This window comes from Vipera ursinii, assembly GCF_947247035.1.
Source record: "Vipera ursinii genome assembly, chromosome: 3".
NCBI classification, from domain to species: domain Eukaryota; kingdom Metazoa; phylum Chordata; class Lepidosauria; order Squamata; family Viperidae; genus Vipera; species Vipera ursinii.
Window position 1 is genome coordinate 190,731,499 of NC_139516.1, and position 27,247 is coordinate 190,758,745.

The window sequence follows — 27,247 nt, forward strand, 5'->3', positions numbered from 1 at the left end:
AGGGAGGGAAGGAGGGATGAAGGAAGGAAGGAAGGTTGGTTCTTATGAGTGATACATACCTGGACTATTTCTAACATTTCTGCTTTGCTGATGTATCCATTTCCGTCCAGGTCATACATACTGAATGCCCACTTCAGCTTTTGCTCCAGTTTCCCTCGGGATGTTACACTCAAAGCTATGATAAATTCTCTGAAATCTATTGTTCCATCGCCGTTTGCATCAAATGTACGGAACACATGTTCAGCAAATTTAGAAGCGTCCCCATAGGGAAAAAAATTCCCATAGATTTTCTTAAATTCCTCCATGGACAAATGTCCACTTGGACAGTCTCTGAGAAAGCCTTTGTACCATTCCTGGATCTCATGTTCAGTAAAGTCTGTGCTTTCTAGCAAATCTTGCATCACTTCTGGGCGTAACTTGCTGTTCTGTTTTCCCATGGTGGTATCAGGATTTTATCTAAAGAAGGGAGGGGAAAAAAGCAGTTTATTCTCTTGTTTACAAAACCAAGGGATGATGAACAGTGTGGGCCTTAGACAATCTTTTAAAAGGCTGTTTCTCTGGGTGATGATTAACATTTTCATTTGAAATAGCTCAACAAAGTCCACTTCTCCCAAAACAGAGGAATCCCTCAGCATGCAAATGAGAAGTAACGTATTTTGACTTGTGATTGAACTTCCTTACGTGAATACCATTTTGTGTTTTGTAAGACAGTATGGAAGAAAGATCCCTGCTCTTAAGTGAAAAGAAACATGAAAGACTGAAGAAGGATATAGCTAGATATGATCTAATCAGCCAATGCAAAGCCCTACCAGAGGCCTGCTCAGAGGCCCTGTTTTCCTTAAGGCTGTTTATATCCTGTAATACAGAGTTTCTCAACCTTCATAACATACTGGATGGGGAATTCTGGGAGTCAAAGTCCAGACATCTTATAGTTGCCAAGGTTTAGAAACACAGTTGTAGTGAATTGTTTTATTTACCATATCCATATAGCCATCCATCTCACATTGTGACCGGGGGGGGCATACATAATAAAACAATTATGTATTTCCAGATGGCATAACCAAAAGAGGTTTTCAATAAAATGCCAGTCTTACAAACTTCACCCTGAAAGTTTACTGGAGGCATATTAACCTAGTGATCCCCAAATGATTTTAACTGCAATTCGTACATGCAATAGCTAAACCCACTGTTTACAGGTATTGGAACCTTTAATCTAAAATACCTGAAAATACTGATTCAATAGTAACAGTGGGATATCTGCTCCAATAATCAAAGACAGGGCAAGACAAATTCATACCGACTTTCTGTAATGTAAAGAACAGAAAGGGTTACAAAATCATACTGATCAACTAATTAGATTAGTAACATCCATATAAAAGAGACAACATTTCTGTGTTTAATGCACATTACTGTAAATATTAGTGGTGTTATTCTATTGCTTGTCAGGTTTCTGTGACTATTATATCATAAATTTGTGAAAGTATACATAGCACTTTTTGGTAAAAATAAAAGGCAGAGAATGTGATTAAGGATTAAATGCAGTATGAATTTTTCATACTCCTTTATATTCCTTATTGACCAGCTCTCAAATCCAGTTAGTTATTTTAAACTGGTTTAGGTAAGATTCTTTGATTTAAAAAAAGAAAAGAGAAGAAAAAAGCCAATAAAACACACATTTTTAAAACTGGAAAGTCTTTTCCCCTGAAAGTCATTAAAAACGTAGACCCAAACATAGTTCTAATGTCCACATTTATAATTGAATTATGAAAATTAGATTTCATTACCAGAACTTTGCTATAGTCATAATGGTCTAAGAAATTAAAATCACATCATATATCTAATAAGCAACATTTTAAAAACCAACATTTCAACAATAAATTCAGCAATTTCATTAGTTTTCTCAATAGTTTTCTACAAGGGAGTACGTGAAGAAAAAGATTCTCAACTTAAATAATGAGAGGTTCTTTGAGTTATTTTTAGGAGTTACAACAGCAATTTCTACACAGGGAAGTGGTGGTAAACAAGATTACATTTTGGTAGATGGTCACTTTTAATAGCATAAACAAAGGCAGAAAATCAAAACCCATAAAGAAATGATTTTCACCAAATATGTCTTAAGGAAATGCAATTTAACATCAAAATTACCATCGTATTGTAAATGTGGTACAAAGTACAAGAGCATTCCACTGCTCCATCCCTTTCCAGATTTCTGTTCCTTTCCCTCTGCTCACCACAACCCGCTTATATCCCAAAGAAGCTCATAAAGATCTCTATCTTATTTATCCTCAAAACAAACCCATCAGGTAAAATGAAGTGTGATTGGCACAAAATCTTCAGGAAAGCTATATCATGTAGAGTTCGAACGCAGAACATCTCCCCTTTTCTCTGAGGCTTTAACCATGATGCTACATTAATTCTTATAGGTGTTTGGCCTTCTTAATGTAGGGTGGGGGGGTTCCCTCCTGTTCAATCTTGTCCAATTCTCATAGACTGCCTGGACAAATCCCTACAATTTTCTTGGCAAAGTTTCTCAGAAGGGGTTTGCCATTGCCTCCTTCCTAGGGCTGAGAGAAACTGACCAGCTAAAAGTCACCCAGTTGACTTTGGGCCTAAGGCTTGACTAGAAGTCATGGTTTCCCAGTCCAGAGGTATGATTTAATAAGGGTTTTAATAATAATGTACCACAGGCTCAGACTAAGTATGAACTCCCAGCAAGCTGCAGTAATTGTCTATATCTTCTAAACTACCTTAATGGCTTTTCCAACTTGGGGTTCCCTCCAGCCTCAATATATTGGCTCACATCTCTAATTACTCCCAGCCACCACAGCCACAGAGATCACCATATATGGATTGTGTCAAATAGAAGTACTGTAAAAGGAATTTTTATTATTCAGTGTGCCCAATGTGCTCATACCTAAGACATCCATGTTCACTCAGTCTCTACTTGTTTAGTGTATAAGTCAATCAGTTTAGTCTACTTTTTTAGTGTAGAGGTCAGTAGATTTAGTTACTACACTGCTTAACTATCTTTCCTGAATAGAACTTTATCGTGACATAAACAGTATTTCCCTTGAGTTGCAATCTTTGTTTAATTAGTGAATGGCATTTGATTCACAAACAATGTCTCCATAAAGTGCAACATTCCCAAAGATGCTGATAATGGCATTATAGCATTACCAAAATGGGGTTCAGGGTCAAAGAATCAGAATAACAGCCAGCTTGACTGGCATTCATGGTGCATAAGCACACTTTTACAATGTGAATGATGAACAGAATTCTGTATGTCCTAAACTGTATTCCTTATCAGTTATAAAGCAACTCTTTGTTAATGGCTAAATGTACTCTTCTTCAATCTTTGTAACGTATATAAGAATTTGGCTGACAGTGTCTGGCTTTCTTTTGGCAGGAGACTAGTGACTCACTCTAAATGGCTAGCTTTAATAAAATAACTGTTGGATCCCCTCCAATTGTTGGTGTGTTCTTAGGTAAGTTTTTCCAGGATGTAGCCTTACCTGTTCTTTTTGCTATCCTTCTGTGATTGGTCTCTCACTCAAGTTACTTCCAACTGGAAGAGGGAGTTATACTTCTCCTAATTGGTAACATGACATGTAGGTGCAGCTATCCAAACAAAACCTGCAAAGGGCTAATAATCAAATATCCCAGTTGCCAAAAAAAAAAGGGAATCAAAACAAGGAAGCATTTTTTCAGCCAACTATCCTAACTGTAAAGGTCAGATGACACGAAGCTAAATAGCAAATCAAAGGGCATATGTGATCTTTATTGCCAACAAAACATAAAGCAAACCAACATCTGTAATAATATGAGCATCTCTGGCGAAGATAATTCAACCAGGAAGAAAGCCACAATAGGTTTGGGAGGTGGGCAAATGTGTGCACACACACACACACATGCTCATCGTGTTCCAGTGAAATGAATGAAGCATCTGGAGCATAAGGAATGACAGATTGAAATGCAGAAATACCCATAATGGAGAAATGGATCGGGAAGATGGCAGAGCTTGCAGAAATGGCTAAATTGATTTGTTTGATTAAGAAAGGAACAACAGTTATAAAACATTGGAAGGTCTTTATGGACGTTTTGTTGAAAATGGATAAATAATGGATGGTTTGGGGATTTATTGATTGAAAAGGTTTGTTTAAGGGAAAAAGGGAGCCATGATATGTAACCTAGTAGGGTGGAGATGCTAATTATTATGTTTGTACTGGCTGCAAAGATTGCAAGTCACTTCTCTAGGTATCCCTCTTTTTCTTTGTCTTCTGTTCTTTCACTTTTTCTTTTATTCTTTCATATTTCAGTTCTGTAGTTTTTTAATCTCATGTAAAATTTTCTTTATATTAAAAAAAAACACTCCAGATCAGAAACATTTTTAAGGAACAAAAGCTTACATACACAAAAATTGAGTGCAAAATATATTTCACCATAATAAAATAAAAAAGAATGAAAACATGCATTTAGATATTTTCATAGTCAAAAGTATTTAATCCTAAAATAAACACTATGAGGAGAGGGGAAGAGTGAACTGACAATGTATTACTGCAAAGTGATCCTCTATAAATAAGGAGCAAGTGCTAAATTGAAAGTTATCCTTTAGAAAAGGGCTTCTAGCTCCCAATTTGAACATGATTCCATGCAGTACAATTAAGTCTGAATTGCCTAAAAATGCTTAACAAAAGACTCTCAGTTCATGGATTGGATGGGATTAAAGTAGGAGGTGGCAACATTTGAGCAGCTGGGTTGCAACTTGGACTTCCAGACAGACATTTATTTGTGTTTGATTGTATATTACAACATTTCTAGGCTGCTCTAACCTTTCACAATTCAGAGTGGTTTACAAAAATTGATGTAATATCTCTGGAAGTGGTAGGGCTAAATATTTCTAGTCTTTCTATATACTGGGGGATTAGGGTAGAAATGGAGACAGGATGACCTGGAGGTCCACCTATTCCTTTCCCTACTCTTAAATCTTCCCAAACAGCTAAAGTCCCACCAATAAAATCCAGTGATTTTGCCATCAAATTTCCTAGGCACAATCTGGCCATGCTGTTTGTTCAGGAAGGAGTATCAATGTCTCCAATTTATACAGAGCAAGTTTTCTGAATTCAAAACCTAATCCCAGCTTTCCCTGACCTGGAGCCCTATAATGAAGCTGGGACTATAATTCTCTGTCACTTTACTTTGCTAGCAGTGTCATTGTGAGTACTGTCAGTGTGTGTACATGCACACATAAATATTTGGGAGCAGCCTTCTATGCAGCTGTGCAACCCTTACAAAGAACATGGTTATTTTAACACTCTGGAAAGAGCTGTACCACTTGTATTTTTGTACTTAGCACAGCATTATTTCAAACACTTTGCAGAGCCCTGCTAAAGAACATAGTTTCAACTGCATTTGCTCTTTAATATTTAATTGCCTTCAACTGCTTAATAATACATGTTTGAACTATTTAACTATTTTCCTTTTTTTTTCTCCCAATAGCTTAGATGTCCAATATTGCCGGGCCTTGATCATTCATGCCAACTAACCTTGACTGGGCTCAGCTTCTTAACGTGTATCTTACATAAATATTCCTTATGTGCTAGGAAATCTCCATGTTGAAGACAGGAGTCTGTCTTTGACGATTAACACCATGAAGCAATTCAGAAGGATTTGTAAATTAATTCATGGTAGATTATCCTTTCAGCCTTCCAGTTTCCTTTATTTTTATCATCTTGCAGATGATACTCTAGGGATAGGAGTACTTTCTCCAGCTGCTCTCTTCTCTTTCAAGGCCACAGAGCAAAAGCTTATTGAACACCTGAGACAGGAAGTCCCAAGAGACACAATTCACAGATGCAACAGTATACTCAATTCAACATGCAACTTTCAACAAATAACTCAATTCAGCAATCCAGGAATACTGGAGTTACCAAGCCAGGAATTTGTGTATGACAGGTAAATACTTCTAACATTTACAAAAGCAAGAGCCCATAACATTTTTGAAGTCTCTGATTTAAACATGCTATTTTTATCTTGCCTTTATTATACTAATAAAGCCGCTCGATTCCTAGTGACAGACATTCCCCTGCTGTACTTGGCAAACTCAAAGAATATGTTTTGCAATAGTAACTGAAAACAACATTATTTTTGCAAATGGCACAAGAAACGGAGATAACATTTGGGATCCCAATCCTGATGAAGACTAATTTTATCAAAAATATCAATCCCTGCATCCAGGATCAGTGTAATGTGCTGTGCAAATTCTGCACCAAAAAAGGACACTGGCACTAGTTGCAAGTACAAAAAAAATGAGATGCAATATCAACAACAGACTTTGCATAGGCACCCTCAGCTGTTGAGACTGGTGATAAAACCTATAATCAGGATCCAGCAGGCCCTTACATAATTAAAATTATACATAATAAGCCATACTAAAAGTGGTTTGGGAGGCATGAAGTAGAATTCTGCAGAAGGGTGCCTTGAATGCCTGCAGTAATTGCCTGCATGATAAAGATTGATTCCTGAAGATTTACATTATTACAGTATTCATGATGCTTCTAAAATAATATAAACACCTTTTGCAGAAGATGCACTGATAAAGCATGAAACCTCAAAAAGCTTCTTAGGAAACAATAAGTTATCATACAATGTGTGTAATGACAGTGATTAGCTTTGTGGAATAAATGATTACTTTCCCTGAGCCCTAGTTGAGCATTCTTCCTCACAGAATTTCAATCCTATGAAGACAGTCTCCAACAACAATATATATGAGTTTTCAATATTGGAAAGTGTGTAGTCAGACTCCCTAGACAATTTTAAACCCTACATCAATCTACTTCAAGAAGAGAAATTGGGACTGCAACTCTCACAATTCCCAAGGTATCCTAACAAATTGGGAGGGAAACAGATTGGAAGAAGATACAACCAGGATTCTAAAATATAAAGAAGCACCAGCTCCTCTGTGTCAGATTGTTGTCTTCAATGTGAATGTCCAGTGAGCAATATGGATATATGTCCACAGAAAGTCTTGCTAGAGTTGAACACAAGCGTTTTCTGACTTCTTCAGAATCTCTAGAACCCAAAACCAATCATAAATCCCAAGAAAACAAATCAAATAATGAGATGGGCAGAGATGAAAAAAAAGAAAAACTCAAACAACATTCAGGAGGTGCAGGAAACATACACATGCACAGGCATAAAAGCCTTAAATGCTTACATACAAATGCTCAAAGCTTAGGGAACAAACAAGGCAAACTAGAAGCAATAGTATACAAGGGAGGGTATGACATAGTTGGTATTACAGAAACTTGGTGGGATGAAACCCATGAATGGAATGGATTGATGGACTGTTCAAAGAAACAGGTCTACAAAAAGAGGAGGGGGAGTTGCACTATATGTAAGAAAACACTACATATCTACAGAAATGCACATGATCAAAGATAAAATCTCTCCAGAATGCATATGAGTCAATATAAAAGAGGAAAAAAGTGACATTACCATAGGTGTATATTACAGACCACCCAACCAATCAGGAGAAATAGATGAACTCTTTGCCAACCAGTTAACAAATGTATGTAGGAAGCATACCATAATAGTAATGGGAGACTTCAACTATCCAGATATCAATTGGGAGACAAACTGCAGCGAGCGGGAGATCAAACAGATTCCTAACCAACCTAGCTGACAACTTTGTGATCCAAAAAGTGGAGAAGGGAACGAGACATAAAGCCATATTGGACTTAATTCTAACTAATAGAGAAGAAGTGATTGAGGGAGTTGAAGTTGCCGGAACCTTGGGCAAAAGTGATCATGTCATATTGGAATTTAATATAACGCAAACACTAGCAATAGAAAACAATCCAACCAGTGTCTTGAACTTCAAAAGAGCTGACTTTAACAAACTCGGAGAGAACCTAGGAAAGATCCCATGGATGAAAATTTACAATGTTACAATGACACTGAAAAAAGTGATTTACAACCACTGCATCACCCACAGTCATATGATCAAAATTTGAACCCTGGGCAACTAGCATGTATTTTGACAATTGCAGTGTCTGGGGGTCATTTGATCACCATTTGTGACCTTCCCAGTCATCTCTTTAAAGCAGGGATGTCCAAAGTCCGGCCCGCGGGCCATTTGCGGCCCGCGGGGTGGTTTAATACGGCCCTCAACAGCCCTCCCTGCTGTATGTAAATGCGGCCCTCCCACGGCCCTCCCTTCTGATTGAGGGCCGCCCCTTCGGGAGCTGCTCCTGCCTCCCCCGCCGAGGGGCTGCCCCAGGAAGCGCAGGCCGGCCCAGCTGCCGCCCCCACCACGCCAGCCAGGCTCCGGGGCTCCACGCGGCTTCCTCCGCCTCCTCCTCCTCCGCCAGGCCTTCTCGGGGCCCGGGGCGGCTCCAGTGCGCAGGGGAAGCGCGCGGAGAGCGGATCGCGCCCTCATCCCGGCCGGAGCGCAGCCCAGAGGAGCCGCTGGGCCGGGCATGCCCTGAGCGGCCGGGGGTCTCCGGTCGGGCCATGCGGCGCTGTGGGCGAGGCGGGGGTGGCCGGCGGGGGTCTCGGCCTGCCCGCCCATCCCGCTGAGCACCTTCCCTGTGCGCCGCGGCTGCCCATGTCGGCGGCTCCAGCGGCGCTGGGGCTCCCGGGCGCGGGGGCTCCGGCGGTGCTGGGCTGGCCACTCTGGTACCACAAGGACCTGAGCCGGGCGGCGGCCGAGGAGCTGCTGGCATGGGCCGGGCGGGCCGGCAGCTTCCTGGTGCGCGACAGCGAGAGCGTGGCTGGCGCCTTCGCCCTCTGCGTGCTGTGAGTCCGGGGACCCGCGGGCGCCACCTTGGGGACGGGCCGCGGGAGGGAGGGAAGGGAGGGGAAGGGGCCAGGGCGCGCCTGCAGAAGACTCCCCCCCGAGGCTGGGCATTCCGTGGCGGCGGCCCCGGAGCGGGGTCTGTCCAAGCCTCCGATTTCTTTCTTTCTTTCTTTCCTTCTTTCTTTCCTTCTTTCTTTCTTTCTTTCTTTCTTTCTTTCTTTCTTTCTTTCTTTCTTTCTTTCCTTTCTTTCTCTCTCTCTCTCTTTTCTCTTTCTTCTTCCTATCTCCTGCCTCCATTCTCTCTTCTTCCTTCCTTCCTTCCTTCTTTCCTTCCTTCCTTCCTTCCTTCCTTCCTTCCTTCCTTCCTTCTCTCTTTCTCCTTCCCTCCCTCCCCCCATTCGTCCTTTCTCCTCCCTGTCTCCTTCCCTCCCTTTCTCCCCCCCTCCCCCTCTCAGCCCTGCCTGGCGCTGGAGTCCCGGGGGTGACCTTCCGCCATGGAATCCGAGATGACTTTTTCGGCTGCAGAAATGTCAGCCTCCCGGGATGGGCTGGGCGACCCCCCGGCGGGGAGAGGTGACTCCCCTCCCCCTTCTAGTGGCTTTCCCAACTCTGGCCGCGCTGATCTGCCGCTCCTCCGGTGGGTTGAAGGGCCGGCTGCCTGGCCGAACCGCCGTGCTCCTTCCCCTCACCCCGGGCTTGGTGCGGCATCTGTGCCGGTGCAGCGAGGCTGACGGTGCGCGCCTGGCCTGGCTGAGCGCGTGGCGGTTCGGCCAGGTAGGAAAAGGTGCAGGAAGCGGCCGCCGCCTGGTAACGGCGCCCGGGCTCACAGCGTGGAGGTGGCGAGCAAGCGCGCGCTCAGGGCGAGGCGGCCGCGGTCCAGTGAGGGAAGAGCGCCGAGGGAGTGGCCGGCCGGGCTGCACTGCTTTCGAGCAAAGCTCGGCCGGGGCGCCCGCTTTGCTCTGCCTGGCGCCAGCTCAGAGATTCCGCCCGCCAGGCCCTTCTCCCGCTCAGCCAGGCCAGGCGCGCACCGTCAGCCTCGCTACACCGCCTCCACGTTGTGAGCCCGGGCGCCGTTACCAGGCGGCGGTCGCTTCCCGCACCTTTTCCTGCCTGGCCGAACCGCCACGCTCCTCCCCCCGCCGCGGGCTTGGCGCGGCGCTGTGCCGGTGCAGCGAGGGCGCGCCTTCTTTGCCGCCGGAGCTGCCCCGGCTTCGAAGCCCTCTGCCTCCCCTGGGCGAAGGCGACGTCCAGGGAAGGGCGGGTGTGTGTGTGTGTGTGTGTGTGTGTGTGTGTGCACGTGCGCGCATTCTGTGTTTCACAGCCATTTTATGGGCTGGGATGTGGGGAGCTGGACAGGGGTAGGTAGGGCCCTGGCCTAGCAGAATTTGTGAAGTGGTGGAAGTGTGTGAGCTGTTACCAGAGAGTCTGACCTTGTCAAAGCAAATAACATTTGCCAACATTTGCCTGGCTCGTAACACTATAGCACGGAGAATTGAATTGAATCAGTTTCACCCTTCACATTAGTGCAGGTAAGTTTTTTTAAAAATTTATTTAAAATACATTGTGAAAACTCAGCTGTCAGTTGATCTTATGTTATAAAATGAAAAGTATGCTATTTGCAATTAACTTGGCATAAAATAATTCATTTGCATTTAATTGTAATTGTTCAAAGAATGTTCGGAAAAATGTTCGGCCCTCCAGCATGTTCACTTCATCCAATCTGGCCCTCTTTGAAAAAAGTTTGGACACCCCTGCTTTAAAGCAAAGTCAATGGGAGGAAGCCAGCTTAACTACAGTGATTTGCTTAACAACCGTGGCAAAAAAAATGGTTGTGAAATAAGGCACTTAACAATTGCCTTACTTATCATCAAAAATTTTGGTTCCAATTGTGGTCAGAAGTTGAGGACTGCCTGTAATGAACAAGACACTCACATGTACACCCCTCAGCTGCCACCACCCCAAACCACACATTCCACCATGGAATTTTTTTCTCTTGTTTGAATTATTTCTAAAGCAAATCCTCTTTCATCCAACTGAATGCGAACAGACTAAATAAAAGAAGCCCACAAAAAAATTCTTTGCTTGGTATGACCTGATGCCCAGGCTTCTCATAATCTAATTATATGTTTATATTGATAGTTTTATATTGTACCATAAACAAACATCTTTGGATGGTTTATATAAGAATGTTTAAAATTCAATATAAATAATAAAAAGTGCAAAGGCCTGTGAAAATACACAATAGATATAAAGCAATACAACAATACAAACAAACCCAAAGTCCATGGAAGTAGCAATCTATTTTCTTCAGAATTTGGCCTTTGCCAAACCTGGACACAGATACATCTATTTTCCAAATTTGATATCACACACTTTTATTCACAGCACAATATCAATTAAAATAGGGAAATAAAAGTGCAACAAATGCCACATAAAGTTATTAGGTAAAGGTAAAGCTAAAGGTTCCCCCGCACATACGTGCTAGTCGTTTCCAACTCTAGGGGCCGGTGCTCATCTCCGTTTCAAAGCCGAAGAGCCAGCGCTTGTCTGAAGACGTCTCCGTGGTCATGTGGCCGGCATGACTAGACGCCAAAGGCGCACGGAACACTGTTACCTTCCCACCATAGTGGTCCCTATTTTTCTACTTGCATTTTTACGTGCTTTCGAACTGCTAGGTTGGCAGAAGCTGGGACGAGTAACAGGTGCTCACTCTGTTACGCGGCACTCGGGATTCGACCCGCCAAATTGCCGACCTTCTGATTGACAAGCTCAGCATCCTAACCCACTGAGCCACCGCATCCCTTCTTAAAATTATTAAGATTATCATAAATATATTTATAAATAAACCATTCTGAGATTTAAAATAGGGCTTTTAAGAACCCATCCTGCTAATAAATTACAGGAAAGAAATATCAAGTTTCTTAAAAGTATCCCAAAAATGTTAGCAAATGAAACAGATCATCTAAAGAACTAAGATTTTAAACTGAATAAAAATATACATGCCCTCATGCCCAACTATTCTGTTTTCTACATTAATGCAAAATCACTATGAAATTATCTTTTCAAAGTATATTCAATGAGTACCTTTTCCCACCCATCATTCTCCAAACTATGCTTGTTAATGTCAAATGTCAAAGGTATAAACAGGAACAATTGCAGATTGCTATTTTTTTATGAGCTTCTAGTTGTTTATTGAATTTAAAGATCAAAAGAGAAGGCTCTGTTCCTTTAGATTTATTCTGGCATAGATGTCCTACAGCTGCTGCATCTTGTCTTCAACTTCCCTTTATCTTTTCTTTGCAGTGTCTCAGCAGATGGCTAGAGATGTGAGGGGAGACAGGAAGAAGCAACAATGTCCTCATCAGAAAGATGGTGTCTTCCAAGCATCCAGACTACAAAGACCATCTTGTCAATGGTTTCTGAGACTTGGCTTCATATTTCACTATTGTTTCAGATGGTGGTTTGTGAGCCCCCATCAACAGCCCCTCTCACCACCATTTCATCATTGCTGCATGTACCAGGAGACAACTAAATTTACACCACTTAAGCACTTGAAATCTCTGTGATTTTAATATGTATTTTAATATGAGAACCTTAAGCTGTCACATGAAATCAATGGGGCCCAAAGTACTAAATTTAGAGTGGAAGAATTACTTCTTTACATATCTGTGTTACATTATTCATCATTGTTACAGAACTGAGTAAAATCCAAACATCAAAGGTCAACTTGTCCAAGCTAGCATTCTTTAGATGGGTTGGTTTTCTATTCACAGCTCATCTGAATAGGAAATCTGGAAGCTAAGGTCTAACGCTTTCTATGAGTGGCACAGTCTTCTTTACTGTCAGCTCTCACACTAGAGAGATAGATCTTAGGTCATGCCTTCATATTAGAGCTTCCATGACTAGACCCTTAAAGTGTGGACTTTTTTCAATATATATTTCTGAGATTTTTTTTTATGACTACTGACTACTAAGAGGAAGTGTATGACAGCCATGTGAAATTGATGAGATCCTTCTCAGCGGGATGAAACCAGTTGTATACTGCCTCCTGGGGGTTAATAATTATAAAGTCAAAGGAAGTTCCACCTCTGTTCCTCAACCTTAACAACTTTAAATTGGGTGGACTTCAAATTTTAGATTAGAAGATTAGAAAGGTACCATAATCAATGAGTCAACAAATTTTGATGGGATGGTCATCCTCAGGTGTTTGTTTGTTTGTTTTTTGCTTTTGTCAACTCAAGCTCAACTCCTGGAGGTTTTTAAGAAGAGACCAGGCAGTCACTTGTCTAAAATGGTATAGGTTCTCCTGCTTGAGCAGGGGGCTGGACTAGAAGACCTCCATGGTCCCTTTCAGCTCTATTCTATTCCTTTCATACATGCATGCAATCTCCCAACATGTGTACAGAATGGAGAGGGCTTGCATCACAATGCTCATTTGTCACTCTTTCCATTCTTGTTCCTCTGCACTTACAATATCTCAATATGATGCAAGCCAAAATGAAACTAAAATTTTGGAGTTTCATGCAAAAGTAAAATCCTAAAACTGGCACACCATGACTCTTTTCTTCCACCTCCATTGGGCAATATTGTCACTGGACATGTGTATTAGCAATGTGCCCTTGCAGTGGTATGCCTTCAGCACTGGAAATACCAGGGCAGAAACGGTAATGCATCAATGCTCTGCTTCCAAGGATCTTGTCTTTCTCTGTTTCTCAGTTTCTAGGATCCCTTCCTAGTAAATTACTAGCATGATTTAAGGGGAAAAAAACAGGGCCCAAATGCAGAATTGCTGATTGTATATAGTAATAGAATTATAGGGATTAGCATTACATTGTGGGGATTTGGAAAACAAGGGTGAGTAGGAAGCTTTTTGAGGGATTTTAGTACAGTTTTTCATTCCTGCCCCCCAATAATCATTCTCACTCTTTTCCCACAAATTGATTCTAGGATGTCCTCCCCCCCCCGAAATAATGGACAAATATTCACAAATGTTAGCAATTCATTTTCTTTGTGAATGAAGGAAAGGATTTTCTTCCATGAAAAGATTGAGTGGAACTTAAAAGACCTGACAAGACAGTTACTGAGCAGTCCCAAAGGATCATAAATCAGAACTGCATAGCAAGCTTTTCTCATATTGCCAGAAAAAGCAAGTCTTGATTGTTTGAAGGTTCTTTATGACTTCTTGTAGACCATCTAGGTCAGGGATGTCAAACTGCCAGCCCATGGGCCGGCTGCATCATGCCGAAACCACGCCCATCCCATTGCCGGCAATGGAAAAAAGTCGTGATACGTCATGACACAGACGTTGTGAGTTTGACACCCCTGATCTAGGTCTTCACACCTTGGTTGTACTTCTTGCTTTAAGACACCTGCTGCCGTCACTAGGGAACACCCTTTTTGGGGTCCTAATCCTAAGAGAGACAGGCCTTTCATAACAGCCTATGGTGATTAGAAGATAAAACTGAAAAAACAATGTAATAATTTTTATAATGAGAACCTTCTGGATATATAGCTTAGAGGCAAGTGACCAGAGATTTTAGCCCTTCGTATCTCCCTTGGGAAATAAACACTAGAGATAATAAAATCAAATTTAAGAACTGCTCCAAGCAGACTAAAAGATGAAGTTATGAAGGTTTTTTTCTTGTAGAACTGAAGTGGATGCAAGTTTAATATACCTAATATTACAAACAAAATTAATATCTTCTTCTCAAGCCCGAAGAATAGAAAACAAAGCCGAGACAAAGGCTCTATTTTTCTAATTTGTATACAGACCTTTTTTTAAAAAAAGAAAATAAAGTTGGCTTAGCATGATACATACACAAAAGGAAGAATTGAATACTATTTCCATACCTAGACTTTTATTATTATCTCTACAGAAAGTAGCAATTTTCCAAAGTGGGGGAGCTCTGTTTCATTTGTCTGATTTCTTCCAGTGTTGGGGGTAAACATCAATTTAATCAGGTCCTGAAACCCACTCTTGTGCAGTCTGCTTCTCCAAGTTTTCCCCATTTCAACTATAGGTAGTCCTCAAGTTATGGCAGGAATTTCTATAGGTTTGTGAAGCACATCACATGACCACATTGCTTAGCAACAGCAATCCTTGCAGTCCCCACTGCCATCATGGGTCATTAAGCGAGCATCTCAAAATAATTTCCTGCTGACTTCCAATCTCTAACGTCAGTGCCTTTATCAACTACCTTGGCTAAATGCACGCCATCTATTTCAGTGGAAGTTTTTAGCCTGCAATCACTCCCTCCCCACAAAACTTCAGTTTCCAAGACTCCCTCCTGGAATGTCACGCGTGTTGGAAAACTTAAACCTTTATTCTTCATTCCAGCTGACTTCCTGGAATATAGAAAACATTCATAATAATGACTTCAAATGAGAAAAAATGTTTATACCTCCACATTCTTTTCCACATATATCATTTTCTCAAATGGGGAACTCTTGTTGAGCTGGCTCTTAACTCCCATTTTGGCTGGGGATTATAGGAGGAGAATATGTCTTACTTAAGGTCATTAAGCTTTACAAAAGCCATCTAAAGATAAATAATCTAATTAAAGACATATGGAGAAAAAAATATAACAGTCGCACATGACATAATATATTTGAAGGGGCACTGTACAAATCTTTGGTCTTACCCACTGGTGTTTTTAGCCACTGATATTATCATTGTAAGCAAGGTTCTTAGTAGGAATAAGATAGTATTGCTAATTATATTCAATTGTATCCCCCCCAAAAAAAGAGATTATATATTCCTGGAAGGATACTTACATAATCAGATTTTAAAGCCTGGTTAACAAAATTTGTCTTTTTATTGAAGAAAATGGCATTCTAGCTAGACATTATGATTCCATGCTGTCAGGAGTAAAAAGTGAGTTGCAGTGATATTACAAAGATGTAACTACTATCTTGGAGAAAAGTAGAATAATTCAAAGGGTTTCTTTTGCTTTTTCTGTTTTTTACACTTATGCCAGCCTACTAGTTTTTTTAATGTAGAGTTATATTTGAATTACATTCATATGTTACTAAATTTCTCCTTTGTAGTTTAAAAAAAATGATAACCTTTTTTAATTAAAGAGATTCATTTAACTAAAAAAAGTATTTTACCACCATTTTATTGGAGTATAAAGTAGGTCCAGATAACTCTTAAGAGACCACCACATTATAATGAATATAGCCTAGATAAAATGAAAATAAATATCTAAATCTCAATAAAACCACTTCGCAGAAAAATCCACACATTCTGCTATAAATTAAATCCTAATTTAAGGGGCATTATTTATTTACTTACCTACTTATTTGATTTCTATAGCCACCCATCTCAGAAAATGATTCTGGGCAACCATAGAAATCAATCAATCAAACAAACAAAAACAAACATGTTCCTTGTATCTGACAGAAAACATAAAGTGAGTGAATTGTGGTTCCTCCTTGCCCCTTTCTAGTTTTCTAGCCATTTCATCCAATTTTGTTTAATGTCTCCATCCCAACATAAATAGCTAAGGAGCAGAAAAGGTTCTGTAATAACAAATTAAGGCAAATACAGGTGTCCCAGGGTAATGTTTCAAGATCCAATCTGGGTCAGTCACCAGAACCAGAGGTTTGTTCTTCTGAGCTTTCAGACTCATGCTGAAGCCCATCCTCAAGAAACTTCTCTTTAACAGAGTGTGTGCTTTGGACTATTCTGTGTATGGTGTATGTATAGTGCCTGGTTGTGTTTGGCCTTTTAGTTGTCAATTGGGGTGTTGATGGCCGACTATTAAGTCATTGGTGGTTGTTTCCTTGTGTTGCCAAGCCCCCACCACCTAAGTACGTGATAGGCTGGTGGTAAATCAGCACTCCTTTTGACTGATGAAGGGCCCATTTCCCAAGCTTCAGTCACTTCCCTGGCTATTTTTGTGCCTGCTCATCCAACAATCTTAGTAGCTGCAGAATTGAATGTATGTTCTTGTTCATTGCAATGTAAAGCTAACACTGAGTTCGGGTCTCCTTGTCTGACCTCTTGCATATGTTCTTGCAATCTGGTGGTTAGCGTCCTCCCCATCTGTGCTACATAATTACAGGGGCAATCCATGCAGGGTATCCAGTAGATTACATTGGAAGTATCTCCCTCCTCCAAGTAATCTTAAAATGTATAATTTGTCCTTGTTCTGTAATAACTTCTAGGATGGTAGTAAATATTGCCTGTACTTAGCCACAAAAGTTCATTGTGTAATTGTGGCCATGAACTATCTTTTACCCAATATCCATCACTGGATTATCTCATAGCATAATCCATCACTGAAATATCTCCATCACTGGATAATTTGCATTACTGGATTATTTTTCAACCAAATTCACACCTGTTGTTGCTGAGGTTAAAACTGAAAACAGAGTAATCTATACAGTATTAGTAATAGAGATTATTTATTAGATTATCCCTCCTTTATTACTGTATAAGTAACTCAACGAATATACATAATGCTCTTTCCTCCTCCTATTTTCCAGATAGCAGAATACATTTTTTAAAATTACATTGAAAGATTTGAACAATTTATTAATATAAAAATAGAGCTGGTACTTCTGGACATATTTCTTATCTGGACTACATCACAAGGCTGATATTGTCAAGGGAGTAAATAAAAAAAACTCCCCATCAGAGGTCAATGAACCGTGGTTCATTTGACGCATGGTGCACAACAGGTAAAAGAAAGAATCTCAAACATATTCTACTGTAAAAAAACACTTTAATCAGAAAACAAAGAAAGACTCTTAACTGACTACATGTTCTTTCTCACCAGACAGCACAAAGAGAGAAGAAAAAGAAAAAAACTTTTGTGTGGACATGCGCGCACTGCAGTAGAGCCAGATATGAAACCAAAACATGGTTGAACATGTGCCACTCACCATGGTTACAATGATAACAGTACAGCTGGCAAAGAGCAGACTGCAACGTGCTTGCTGACAAACACATAAAAACACAGTGACAGATATTAACTTTGCAAGACTCAAAGTACATTTCTTAACGCTCACCTTTACAGTCCAAGAAACTAGACCTTCTGCGGACTCAACTATCTCTTATCTAACTATTTTTAGTCTGTGGCTTTTCCTCCTGTCTCCCAGGGTCATTCGCACATTTCATTACAATGGGCAAATTTTTCAATTGTGTCCGTGTCTTCTTTTCCTTCCTTCTTATACCACAGGTAGGCAACTATGGCACCTTTACAACCTGTGGGCTTTAACTCCAGTAATTCCTCCCAGAGTTCTATCACTAATGGCCCAAATTAGGAGCATTGATGGGAAAGTAATAAAAGGCAAGATGGCAGTCTCAACCATATAACTGAAGCGCCACCCCTTTTCTGTGACCCTGCCTCTGATGTAAGTGGAGTACTTGCCTTTGTTTTTAGATGCAAAATAAAAGTTCAAAATCTCCATTTCTCGGAGGAATATTTGTATTTTCATTTTTTTTCAGGACAGGTATTAAGTAGATGCATATTTTTGAACCCTTTGAGGCCATTCTGAAATGTTTCCATAAGAATCTGTGACTTTGAAATAATCATCTGCCAATATAGAAATTAATAAACAAGTAAGTATTAAATACTTTCAAATGAAAACTATTTTATAATGCCATCTGTACATCTAATGGACTGAGTAAGAGTAACATAATTATACATCTGCTCTTTTACTCTTATTAATTTCTATAAAAAAGCACAATATGGTGAAGGTTGTAGTCATGGCAACCACAAAGTAGCCTAAGCAATAAGGAAAAATTGCTGTTACAATTCAAGGTAAATATCTCACTTTCTTGCTCCCACCTACACCCTACTGTAAAAAAAAGCCCACAATATTTTACATATACTGTATCTTTTCTTTTTAACAATTTCTTTTGCATGGCAGTGGATAATGTTTAAATAACAACAAAAATGTAAGGTGGATAATTTATTAATACACCTAGGATGAAAACATTTTAAAACATTGAGTGGTAGAGAAAGCAATGATAGAAATAAAGATCACACTCTCTTAAATTTCTGACAAGCCAACTATTAACCAATAAACCAATCCACCTTTAAGCCAATGCAGCCAATTTGGTCAACAGGAATTTCTGCCTGTTGCAGTAAGTTAACACACTGCTGACTTTAAAAAAAGGAATTCACATGCTCTCCTCATCTCTTTCATTATTCTTATTTACCATATCTTCCTTCAGCTTCTTATTTTTTTTCATTTACCTTTTTTCATCATCCAAGTTTCACAATGTACCTTCATGCTTAATTCCCAAATGTTCCCTTAGGTGTCCATAGAGAGGGAAAAGTGATGCCGCATAGGCTACTGTGTCATTATGAGTACAAAATATGCAATTTCTATTAATCATGGCAAATTCATGGCACTTATGGTTGGCATGTGTTTTATCCTCACTTTTATTAGTTATAAATAACTCAAGATGGCAAACATTCCCATTATTCCTTTCTCCCATTTTCCCCACAACAACCTTGTGAGGTGAGTTGGGCTGAGAGAGGGTGACTGGCCCAAAGTCACCTAGCCACTTTTCATGCCTAAGTTGGGACTAGAACTCATAGCACTTTCACCAGTACACCAAATTGGCATGATGATGTCAGGATATGTGTGATGTCACTGTGCCTTGCACAAGCTTCTATAGTCCCTAGTGGATAAGATTGCTAATCCTGCAGTTCTGATGTTCAAATGCATAGCTACAGAATGGGCAGTACCTGGCTCAACAATAGTAACTGTGAGAGGGCTCTTGGTATCCTAGTGGACAATCACTTAAGGCTTGGGGTTGCATCAACAGAGGGATAGCATCAAGAGCCTTGGTGGAGCAGTGGGCTAATGCCTCCTTAAGTAACACCAGCTGCCTGCAATTAGTGCAGGTTCGCATCCCACCAGGCTCAAGGTTGACTCAGCCTTCCATCCTTCCGAGGTAGGTAAAATGAGGACCCAGATTGTTGGGGGCAATTAAGCTGACTTTGTAATAATGCCGCTTGGGGTGTGTGTGAAAGCCCTAATAAGCAGGCATATACATACAGTAGAATGAAGGCTACTGCTAAGCTTGTAAGCCGCCCTGAGTCTTCGGAGAAGGGCGGGATATAAATGGAATTAAAATAAATAAAAATAAATAAAAAGATCACAAAAAGTGATAGTGATGCTCTATACTGCACTGGCAAGGCCATTCATGGAATATTGTGTCCAATTCTGGTTATCACAAAAAAGATTTTGAGACTCTAGAAAGAGTGTAAAGAGCAACAGAGATGTGTTAGGAGATGATGAACAGTTAAGGAAGCTAGATATGTCTAGCCTAACGAAGAGAAGGATTAGGGGTGACATGATAGCTGTGTTCTGGTACTTGAGAGGGAGTCGTGGGGAGAAGAAGGTCAACTTACTCTCCAAAACACCTGAGGGCAGGAAAAGAAGCAATGGGTGGAAGCTCATTAAAGAGAGATCCAATCTGCAATTAAGGAGAAATTTCCTGACCTTACTTCCTGGATTTGGGGGTGCCGCATTGCTGGATGTCTTCAGGAAAATATTGGACAGTCTGAAATGGAATGTCTCTTGCCTTGGGCAGGGGATTGGACAAGAAGACCCCCAAGGTTCCTTCCAGCCCTATGATTCTATGATTCTAAGAAGAGAGGTTTCTTCTTCTTCATCCGTTTCAAGTTTTCTGTGAATTGCTACACCTCAGCATGTCTGTAATGATTTAAAGTGAAAACTAGGTGTGTAGCTGCAGGCTTCATATTAATTCAATATCCAATTTCTTAGGAGGTTGAAAGTTCAACCTAAAATATTCCCATTAAAAGATCTCAGGTTAGTGTGGGAAAAGCCCGTGTTTAACAAAACCATGAGATGTTACTTCCTGTCAGCCAAAACTAAAATGAGAACAGAGAAATCACAGGAGTATTTTGCTATTTAACTCTTCTATTTAAAGGAAAATAAGAGAGTAACACAGGATGAGGAGACACGTTTTCTAAATTTAAAAAGAAACAGATAAATATTTGGACTTAATCTTGTTTTTGATTGGAACCACTCTTGTCTCTCTGTTTGCATTTTACTTTCACATCACAACTATCAACAAGCAGAATAGATGTTTCGGTGGAAAGGGGCTATTGCAACTCTACTAACTTAGATCAGATCAGCTCCCCTTTTCTAACTGTAAGAAAAGTGTTTAGTAACATAACAGATATTTTAGGGAAACCTTAGTTTACTGTTGACTTCAAATCTTTGATGACCAAAAAACTACAGCCCTCCCTTGTGCTGTTGAACCAAAGCTGAAAAATTAGGTCACCAGATGTATTGATGTAGAAGCTGAAAGTGATACAATGATTATAACGGAACAAAACGTGAAGTCTTTCCATTGGATATGAAAGATAGATTGGATCTTTTTTTTAGCATAATTGCTTTAGCTACAGATTCCACTTATTTCTTCTCTGACCTCAAGCAATTAAAAATCAATATTCACTGCCTAATGACCACAAGGGACATCACTGTATAGATAAAAAGTGCAGGATTTATTCTACTCTCTTGGTCTTCCACTCTGCTTACTCTTCATTTACAAGATTCCTACCTCATGGTTTTTTCTTTCTACCTGTTTTTCCAGGACTGGAGTCCCTGAGCACTTGTCCCTGACTTTGTTCTGGTAGGGTATGCAGTAGACTTTGACCAACCTAACATGTATTTCCTCAAATGAATTTTCTTTCTTCTGAAAGCTATAAGCCTGTTTCACTATACTGAAATTACTTTTCAACTCTCAGGAATGCTCATGTACGTACACAAATTCAGGCTATGGCTACAGTCCAGATGTTAGGAATTTTAAAAGGCCAAAGACTTGATTAGTGTTGTGAGAAAAACGAGGGAAACCTGGTACGTGCTAAGAGATTTTAAACCAAGTTACTCCTGTGGTTTTTTTTTGTTCTAAAAATAAGAGTCACTTTGCAGAGTTATTAGCTGCCTTTCCCCTTTCCGCTACTTTCCGCTACTCCAGCATAGCAGGAAGCAAAAGGACCAGCTGTGTTTGTATCTTGAAAACAAGAGACAGAAAAAGACTACTCTACACACAGCCTGGATATCTGGAATTAAACAGAATGACGCTTTTACAGGAGTATACTGTATATCAAGCAATTACCCGGACTCATTTTAAAAGGGCTCTGTAGACATTGTCGTCTCACTGTTCGGAATTTCTCTGCTTCTTTTCACCATCTTGCCACAGTAAATGCATTTACAGGAGGAAATATAGAATAACTGCATTTATTATTTTTACTATGTTTTATCCTGTTTTTCTGCCTAAATCCTAGGGACAGGTTTTTTTAAAAAAATCGAAACCACAATACTAAAAGCCTTAGAAAAACAGATACGGTAAATCCTTATGAACTATTTTAAATTGAAAAGGTCTCATGAAGAGGAAAGGCTGGCCCTTCCAAACAGATGAAAGAGTAGACAGGGGTTGAGTACAAGTTCCAAGCGATGCATTCCAGAGCTTGAGGGTGCCACCAGTGTCCTCCATTATGTGTGTGACAAACAAGCATGAGGAAGTGATGACATTTTTAAGGTAGAATCTCCTGCTGACCTTAAGATCTCAACAGGCTCCTATTACATCTTTTAGAAAAAGGATTCAGAATTGACACAACCAGGAATCATCTATCCAAAAATGTTTTTAGCTATTTTGTAAGAAATGCTGAGATACAAAACATATTCCTGTGCATGACATAGCTATTTTCAAGTGGTTAATGCATCCCTTGTTTAATGTGTTTTGTTTTATCCATCCAAGAAGTGTCTTTAGTTTGGGAAAATAAAGAATATGGGAATTTTAATCAGTGTCACTTTTAAACTGATTTTTGCCTCTGACAGCTACTATTCATTAAAAAGAACTCTAGACTGTTCAGTTTTTACACAATAAGTATTGCTGCTTACTAGATAGTAATAAATTTTTTATCACATAAGCTCTGATGGGTCATACTCCACTTTATTAGGGAAATCAAGTTCCATGGCAGCTGTACATATAATATTTAACTTTTACGTATAACCTACCTCCCATTGCACTCTGAGATATATACATTATACCTGATGATGAATAGCACTTTATTACAAACAGAATTGAAGCTGGATAATTTCTTATTCTTGTGCACAAATAAAAAAGGAAGAACTTAATGGTAAGTCTGCCTTTCATAATGTCTGATTTAAATGAAGCTGCTCTTGAAGAGCATTCAGAAGCGGTAGTTTGCCCAAAATATAGCGCTTCGGTTTGTAATGGGTATCCTTTGAGGTACCCACCTAATATCTTTTAAAAAGCTGCACTGATTGCCAGACACCAGATACAATTCAAGGTGCATCTTAGGTTAGCAGATCTGAGTTACCTATAAGCCCTATAAATAAATAGATAAATAAATATCCTTCAAAGTACAAGGAAGGCCTCACATCTCAGGTGCTTGGAAGAAGTTACTAGGGAATCAGCAATATCAGCCCAGTCTAACTTAGACAAACTCTTTTTTCATACATAGAGGGAAAAAGACAGGCAAAATGTTATGTAATTTGCATTTGTAGTAAGAAATAGCAATAGCTATAATAGCACTTAGACTTATATACCGCTTCACAGTGCTTTACAGTCCTCTCTAATTGGTTTACAGAGTCAGCCACCAACAGTCTGGGTCCTCATTTTACCGACCTTGGAAAGATGGAAGGTTGAATCAACCTTGAGCCTGTCATAATCAAACTCCTGGCAGTGAGCAGTGAATTAGCCTTCAATGCTGCATTCTAACCACTACCCCACCACAGCGCCAATTACTAACATTTCAAACAATCAGTAAAATAATCATTATTCATTAGCAGGCAACAGAAAAAGTTTTCATTTTATAAATTCAGCTAATAATCAAATTTGCAAAAACAACAATCCAGCTACAGCAGACATGTCAAACACAAGGCCCGGGGGATGGATGCAGCCCGCGAAGTGGTTTCATGTGGCCCGCGAAGCCATCCTGGAAACAGTGAGGGAACGGCCCCCACTGCCTTGGCCCTGGCCCAGAGACCCTCCTTCTGCCAGAGACCCTCAGATCTGTCCCACTCCTGCCCAGGCCCCCATAGGCACCCTTGATGCGAACGATGTAGAGCTGGCCACGCCCATCCAGTAGGCCATATGCACTCTAGCCACACCCACCCAGTAGGCCACACCCACCCTGGCCATACCCACCCGGCCCCCTGAGGGTAACCGCAATGCTGATGCGGCCCTCAATGAAATTGAGTTTGACACCCCTGATCTACAGCAAGGCTTTTCAACCAGTGGTATGGGTACCACCTGTGGTATATTGGCACCTGACAGGTGGTACGCGACCATCCTAGAGAAGTGGTAGTGAGGGAGGGGAATGAGCTGAACCGGTGGCAGCGCCACACAAGCCTGAGGGAGTGATGGCTGGAGTTGCAGGGCTGTCAGGGCTCAGCGAAAGCACCAGGATCAGCGCCAGGCTCCAGCTGGAGCTTGGCACTGATCCTGGCACTTCTGCTGAGCCCAGAAGAAGCACCGATGAGCTGGAATGTTGTAGCATCTCCAGGGTCTTGTGATTTACATTCAGATGCTTGGCAACTGATTCATATTTATGACGGTCACAGTGTCCCAGGGTCATGTGAAGTGACCAAAACCTGCTGCAACCACCCAGCAGATGGGGGGAATAAAAACCAAACATACGCCCCCACCCCCACTGCCAATCCTCAACAGAAATGCTCACAACAATGAAAACCTTGGACAGGAGGAAGAGCGCCGCCAGGTAGGCAGGCGTCTTGCTTGGCTGTGGCTTGGGGGGCACTTTTTTCAGTGCTATTGTAACTTTGAACAGTCACTAAGTGAACTGTTGTAAGTGGAGGACTACCTGTACTTCATCAATTTTTTCCTTTTTTTTTTTTTGGTCATCAAGTTTTTGACATCTTGCTAGGCGACTGGTGGTAGTAGGGTATTGCCATATCCTAAAAGTGGTACAGTGGGTGAAATGCCCTGATCTACAGAACAGCGTTCAGAGTTTCAGTATGAAGATCTCTTGCAAATTTGTCTAATTGTCAATAATATCCATCCAATCCTAGAAATGTATTTAAACAGTTGTGTTCTGTCTTCTTCTTTTTCACTCTATTTTCTTTATATACTTTATTCTTTAAGATAAGCTTTTAATAACTGGATGCCAACAAATCAGGTTTTAAGGTGACTTCAGATGAGAGTTCAGCCAGCTATCATTAACCAAAGCGGCTTTAGGACTAACCTCAGGATCAATCCAAGTAATCCCCCATCTAAGGACATTAAAGCAATAGTCAAATTTAATCCCTTAGAATCCTACTGATTCCAATAGCAGAAAGAAGCATAATGCTTGAAATAATTAGAATTTAAACCTCCTAACTATAAAAGGCACTGAAATTCTTTTCTCATAGATCTGTCTTGAATAGAATATTTAATTATTTTAAAAGTTCTTCCTCCCCTCAAACTTTTTCATTTCAGATTTAAATAAGCACCTCATTTCATCATCTGGTTCACAGACAATAAAATTTTCTCTGTGTCTCCGATTTGGAGGAAAAAAGATAAGGTTAAACTTACTAATATTTGAAATTTGCCAAAAGTCTTCTTCAGAGACTGTCACCAGATAAATAACCTTCAGTTTTTAGGACAGTGATGGTGAACCTTTTGGAGACTGAGTGCCCCAAAACTGCCCCCACCTCCCCACCCACCCCCACTCTGCGCCCCCCATGGCCACCCACCTCCACGGCCCACCACAGATTGCTCAGGCAGCCCAGCAGTGCCATGGCAGCCACGCCTTCCACCCATGCCCCATAGCATCATCTGCATGTGACAGGGTGCGAGGGCAGAGTCTTGTCCCCGCTGCCTGGCTGCCATGCCCTTGGCTGTGCTGCTTTGCGCGGACTGTGCTCGGGGGCAACTCTCCTCTGGGGGGGATGCTGCTGAGGAGGAGGGGGCCATGGGGGAAGGCAGGGCTGGGGCGACAGTGCACGTGCCCACAGAGAGGGCTCTGAGTGCTGCCTCTGGCACGCGTGCCATAGGTTTGCCACCACTGTTTTAGGAGAAAGAAATTATAGCTATTAGCCAGCCAAGGAAGAGTCAATGGAGAATCATGAATTTAAGAGCCTTGGTGGAGCAGTGGGCTGATGCCTCCTTAAGTAACACCAGCTGCCTGAAATTAGTGCAGGTTCGAGTACCACCAGGCTCAAGGTTGACTCAGCCTTCCATCCTTCTGAGGTAGGTAAAATGAGGACCCAGATTGTTGGGGGCAATAAGCTGACTTTGTAATAATGCCGCTTGGGGTGTGTGTGAAAGCCCTAACAAGCAGGCATATACATAGAATGAAGGCTACTGCTAAGCTTGTAAGCCGCCCTGAGTCTTCGGAGAAGGGCAGGATATAAATGTAATAAAAATAAAAAAATAAAATAAAAAAAAACCCAAAACGCCATCCATCCTTTTCACTGTACAAAGAATCCAAAATTTTATTTAAAATAGCTGCAGTGAACTTCCAACTCAGTATAGTATTACTGAACAGGCACTCTGTATTGTGCCAGTTTGTTTTCATTATTTTTATGGCACAAAAAATTAATTGATCTATGAAAGTAAGGAACATTAAAGAGTATGTGGTAAGGATGAATAATTCCACAAACTTACGGTATTTTCACTGAAGAAAATAAGCAGCCTATAGCTATGTGTAAACTAGGAGCCATCATATTGCAGTGGTCAGAATGCAATATTGCAGGCTAACTCTGATCACAGCCAGGAGTTTGATCCTGACCAGCTTAAGGTTGACTTAGTCTTCCATCCTTCTGAGGACCCAGATTGTTGGGAGTAATATGCTGACATTTGTAATCCACTCAAGAGAATGCTATAAAGCACTATGGAACAGTATATGTGCTATTGCTATCACCAAACCAATAGAAAGAGAGCTTCCTTGATAATTAAATGAAGGGGTAGTGATAAGAGGTACAGTGCTAGAACTTTGGGGAAAACAAAAGTTAACAAAACATAAACAAAATAAGGTAGCGTGGATGTGCAAATGCTTTAAAGGTTTTAAATGCCATAGCGCTAATATTCTAATAAAATATTAATGTCATAAATTTGATCGCTACATCAGAAAATAAGAAAATGGCCAGCGATGCTTTTTTTAAAAAAGTAAAGTAGAAGGATTTAGATGGTGTCTGGTAAATTATATTCCTGTTGAACTAGGTCTCTTTCAGATAATCAGGTAGAAAATTATTGAATGTAACATTATCAAACATGTAGGACAGATCTTTCAGAATAGTACGGTAAGCGCGGTATCTATATAAGTCATATTTTCTAAGGCTTGTCTAAGAATGTTAGCAAGGACACAAAGAAAGATGTGTGGACTTCAATTCCCAGAATTCCCAGCCAGTATGGGGATTACAGGCATTCCTGTAATCTCTGAAGTACCTATTCCTGGCCTGGCCTATCTCAAACGGCTGACAATAAATAAA

General features: G+C 40.7%; 1 protein-coding gene across 1 annotated transcript in view; it reads right to left on the reverse strand.

Annotated features, from left to right (window-relative positions):
• Positions 1–27,247, reverse strand: part of NCALD (neurocalcin delta) — a 67,297-nt gene that overhangs the window by 18,476 nt on the left and 21,574 nt on the right. Inside the window, exon 2 of the mRNA XM_083361235.1 lies at positions 60–456. Within this exon, the coding sequence (XP_083217361.1) occupies positions 60–437 (378 nt within the window). The 5' untranslated portion in view covers positions 438–456. The remainder of the gene's footprint in view (positions 1–59; positions 457–27,247) is intronic.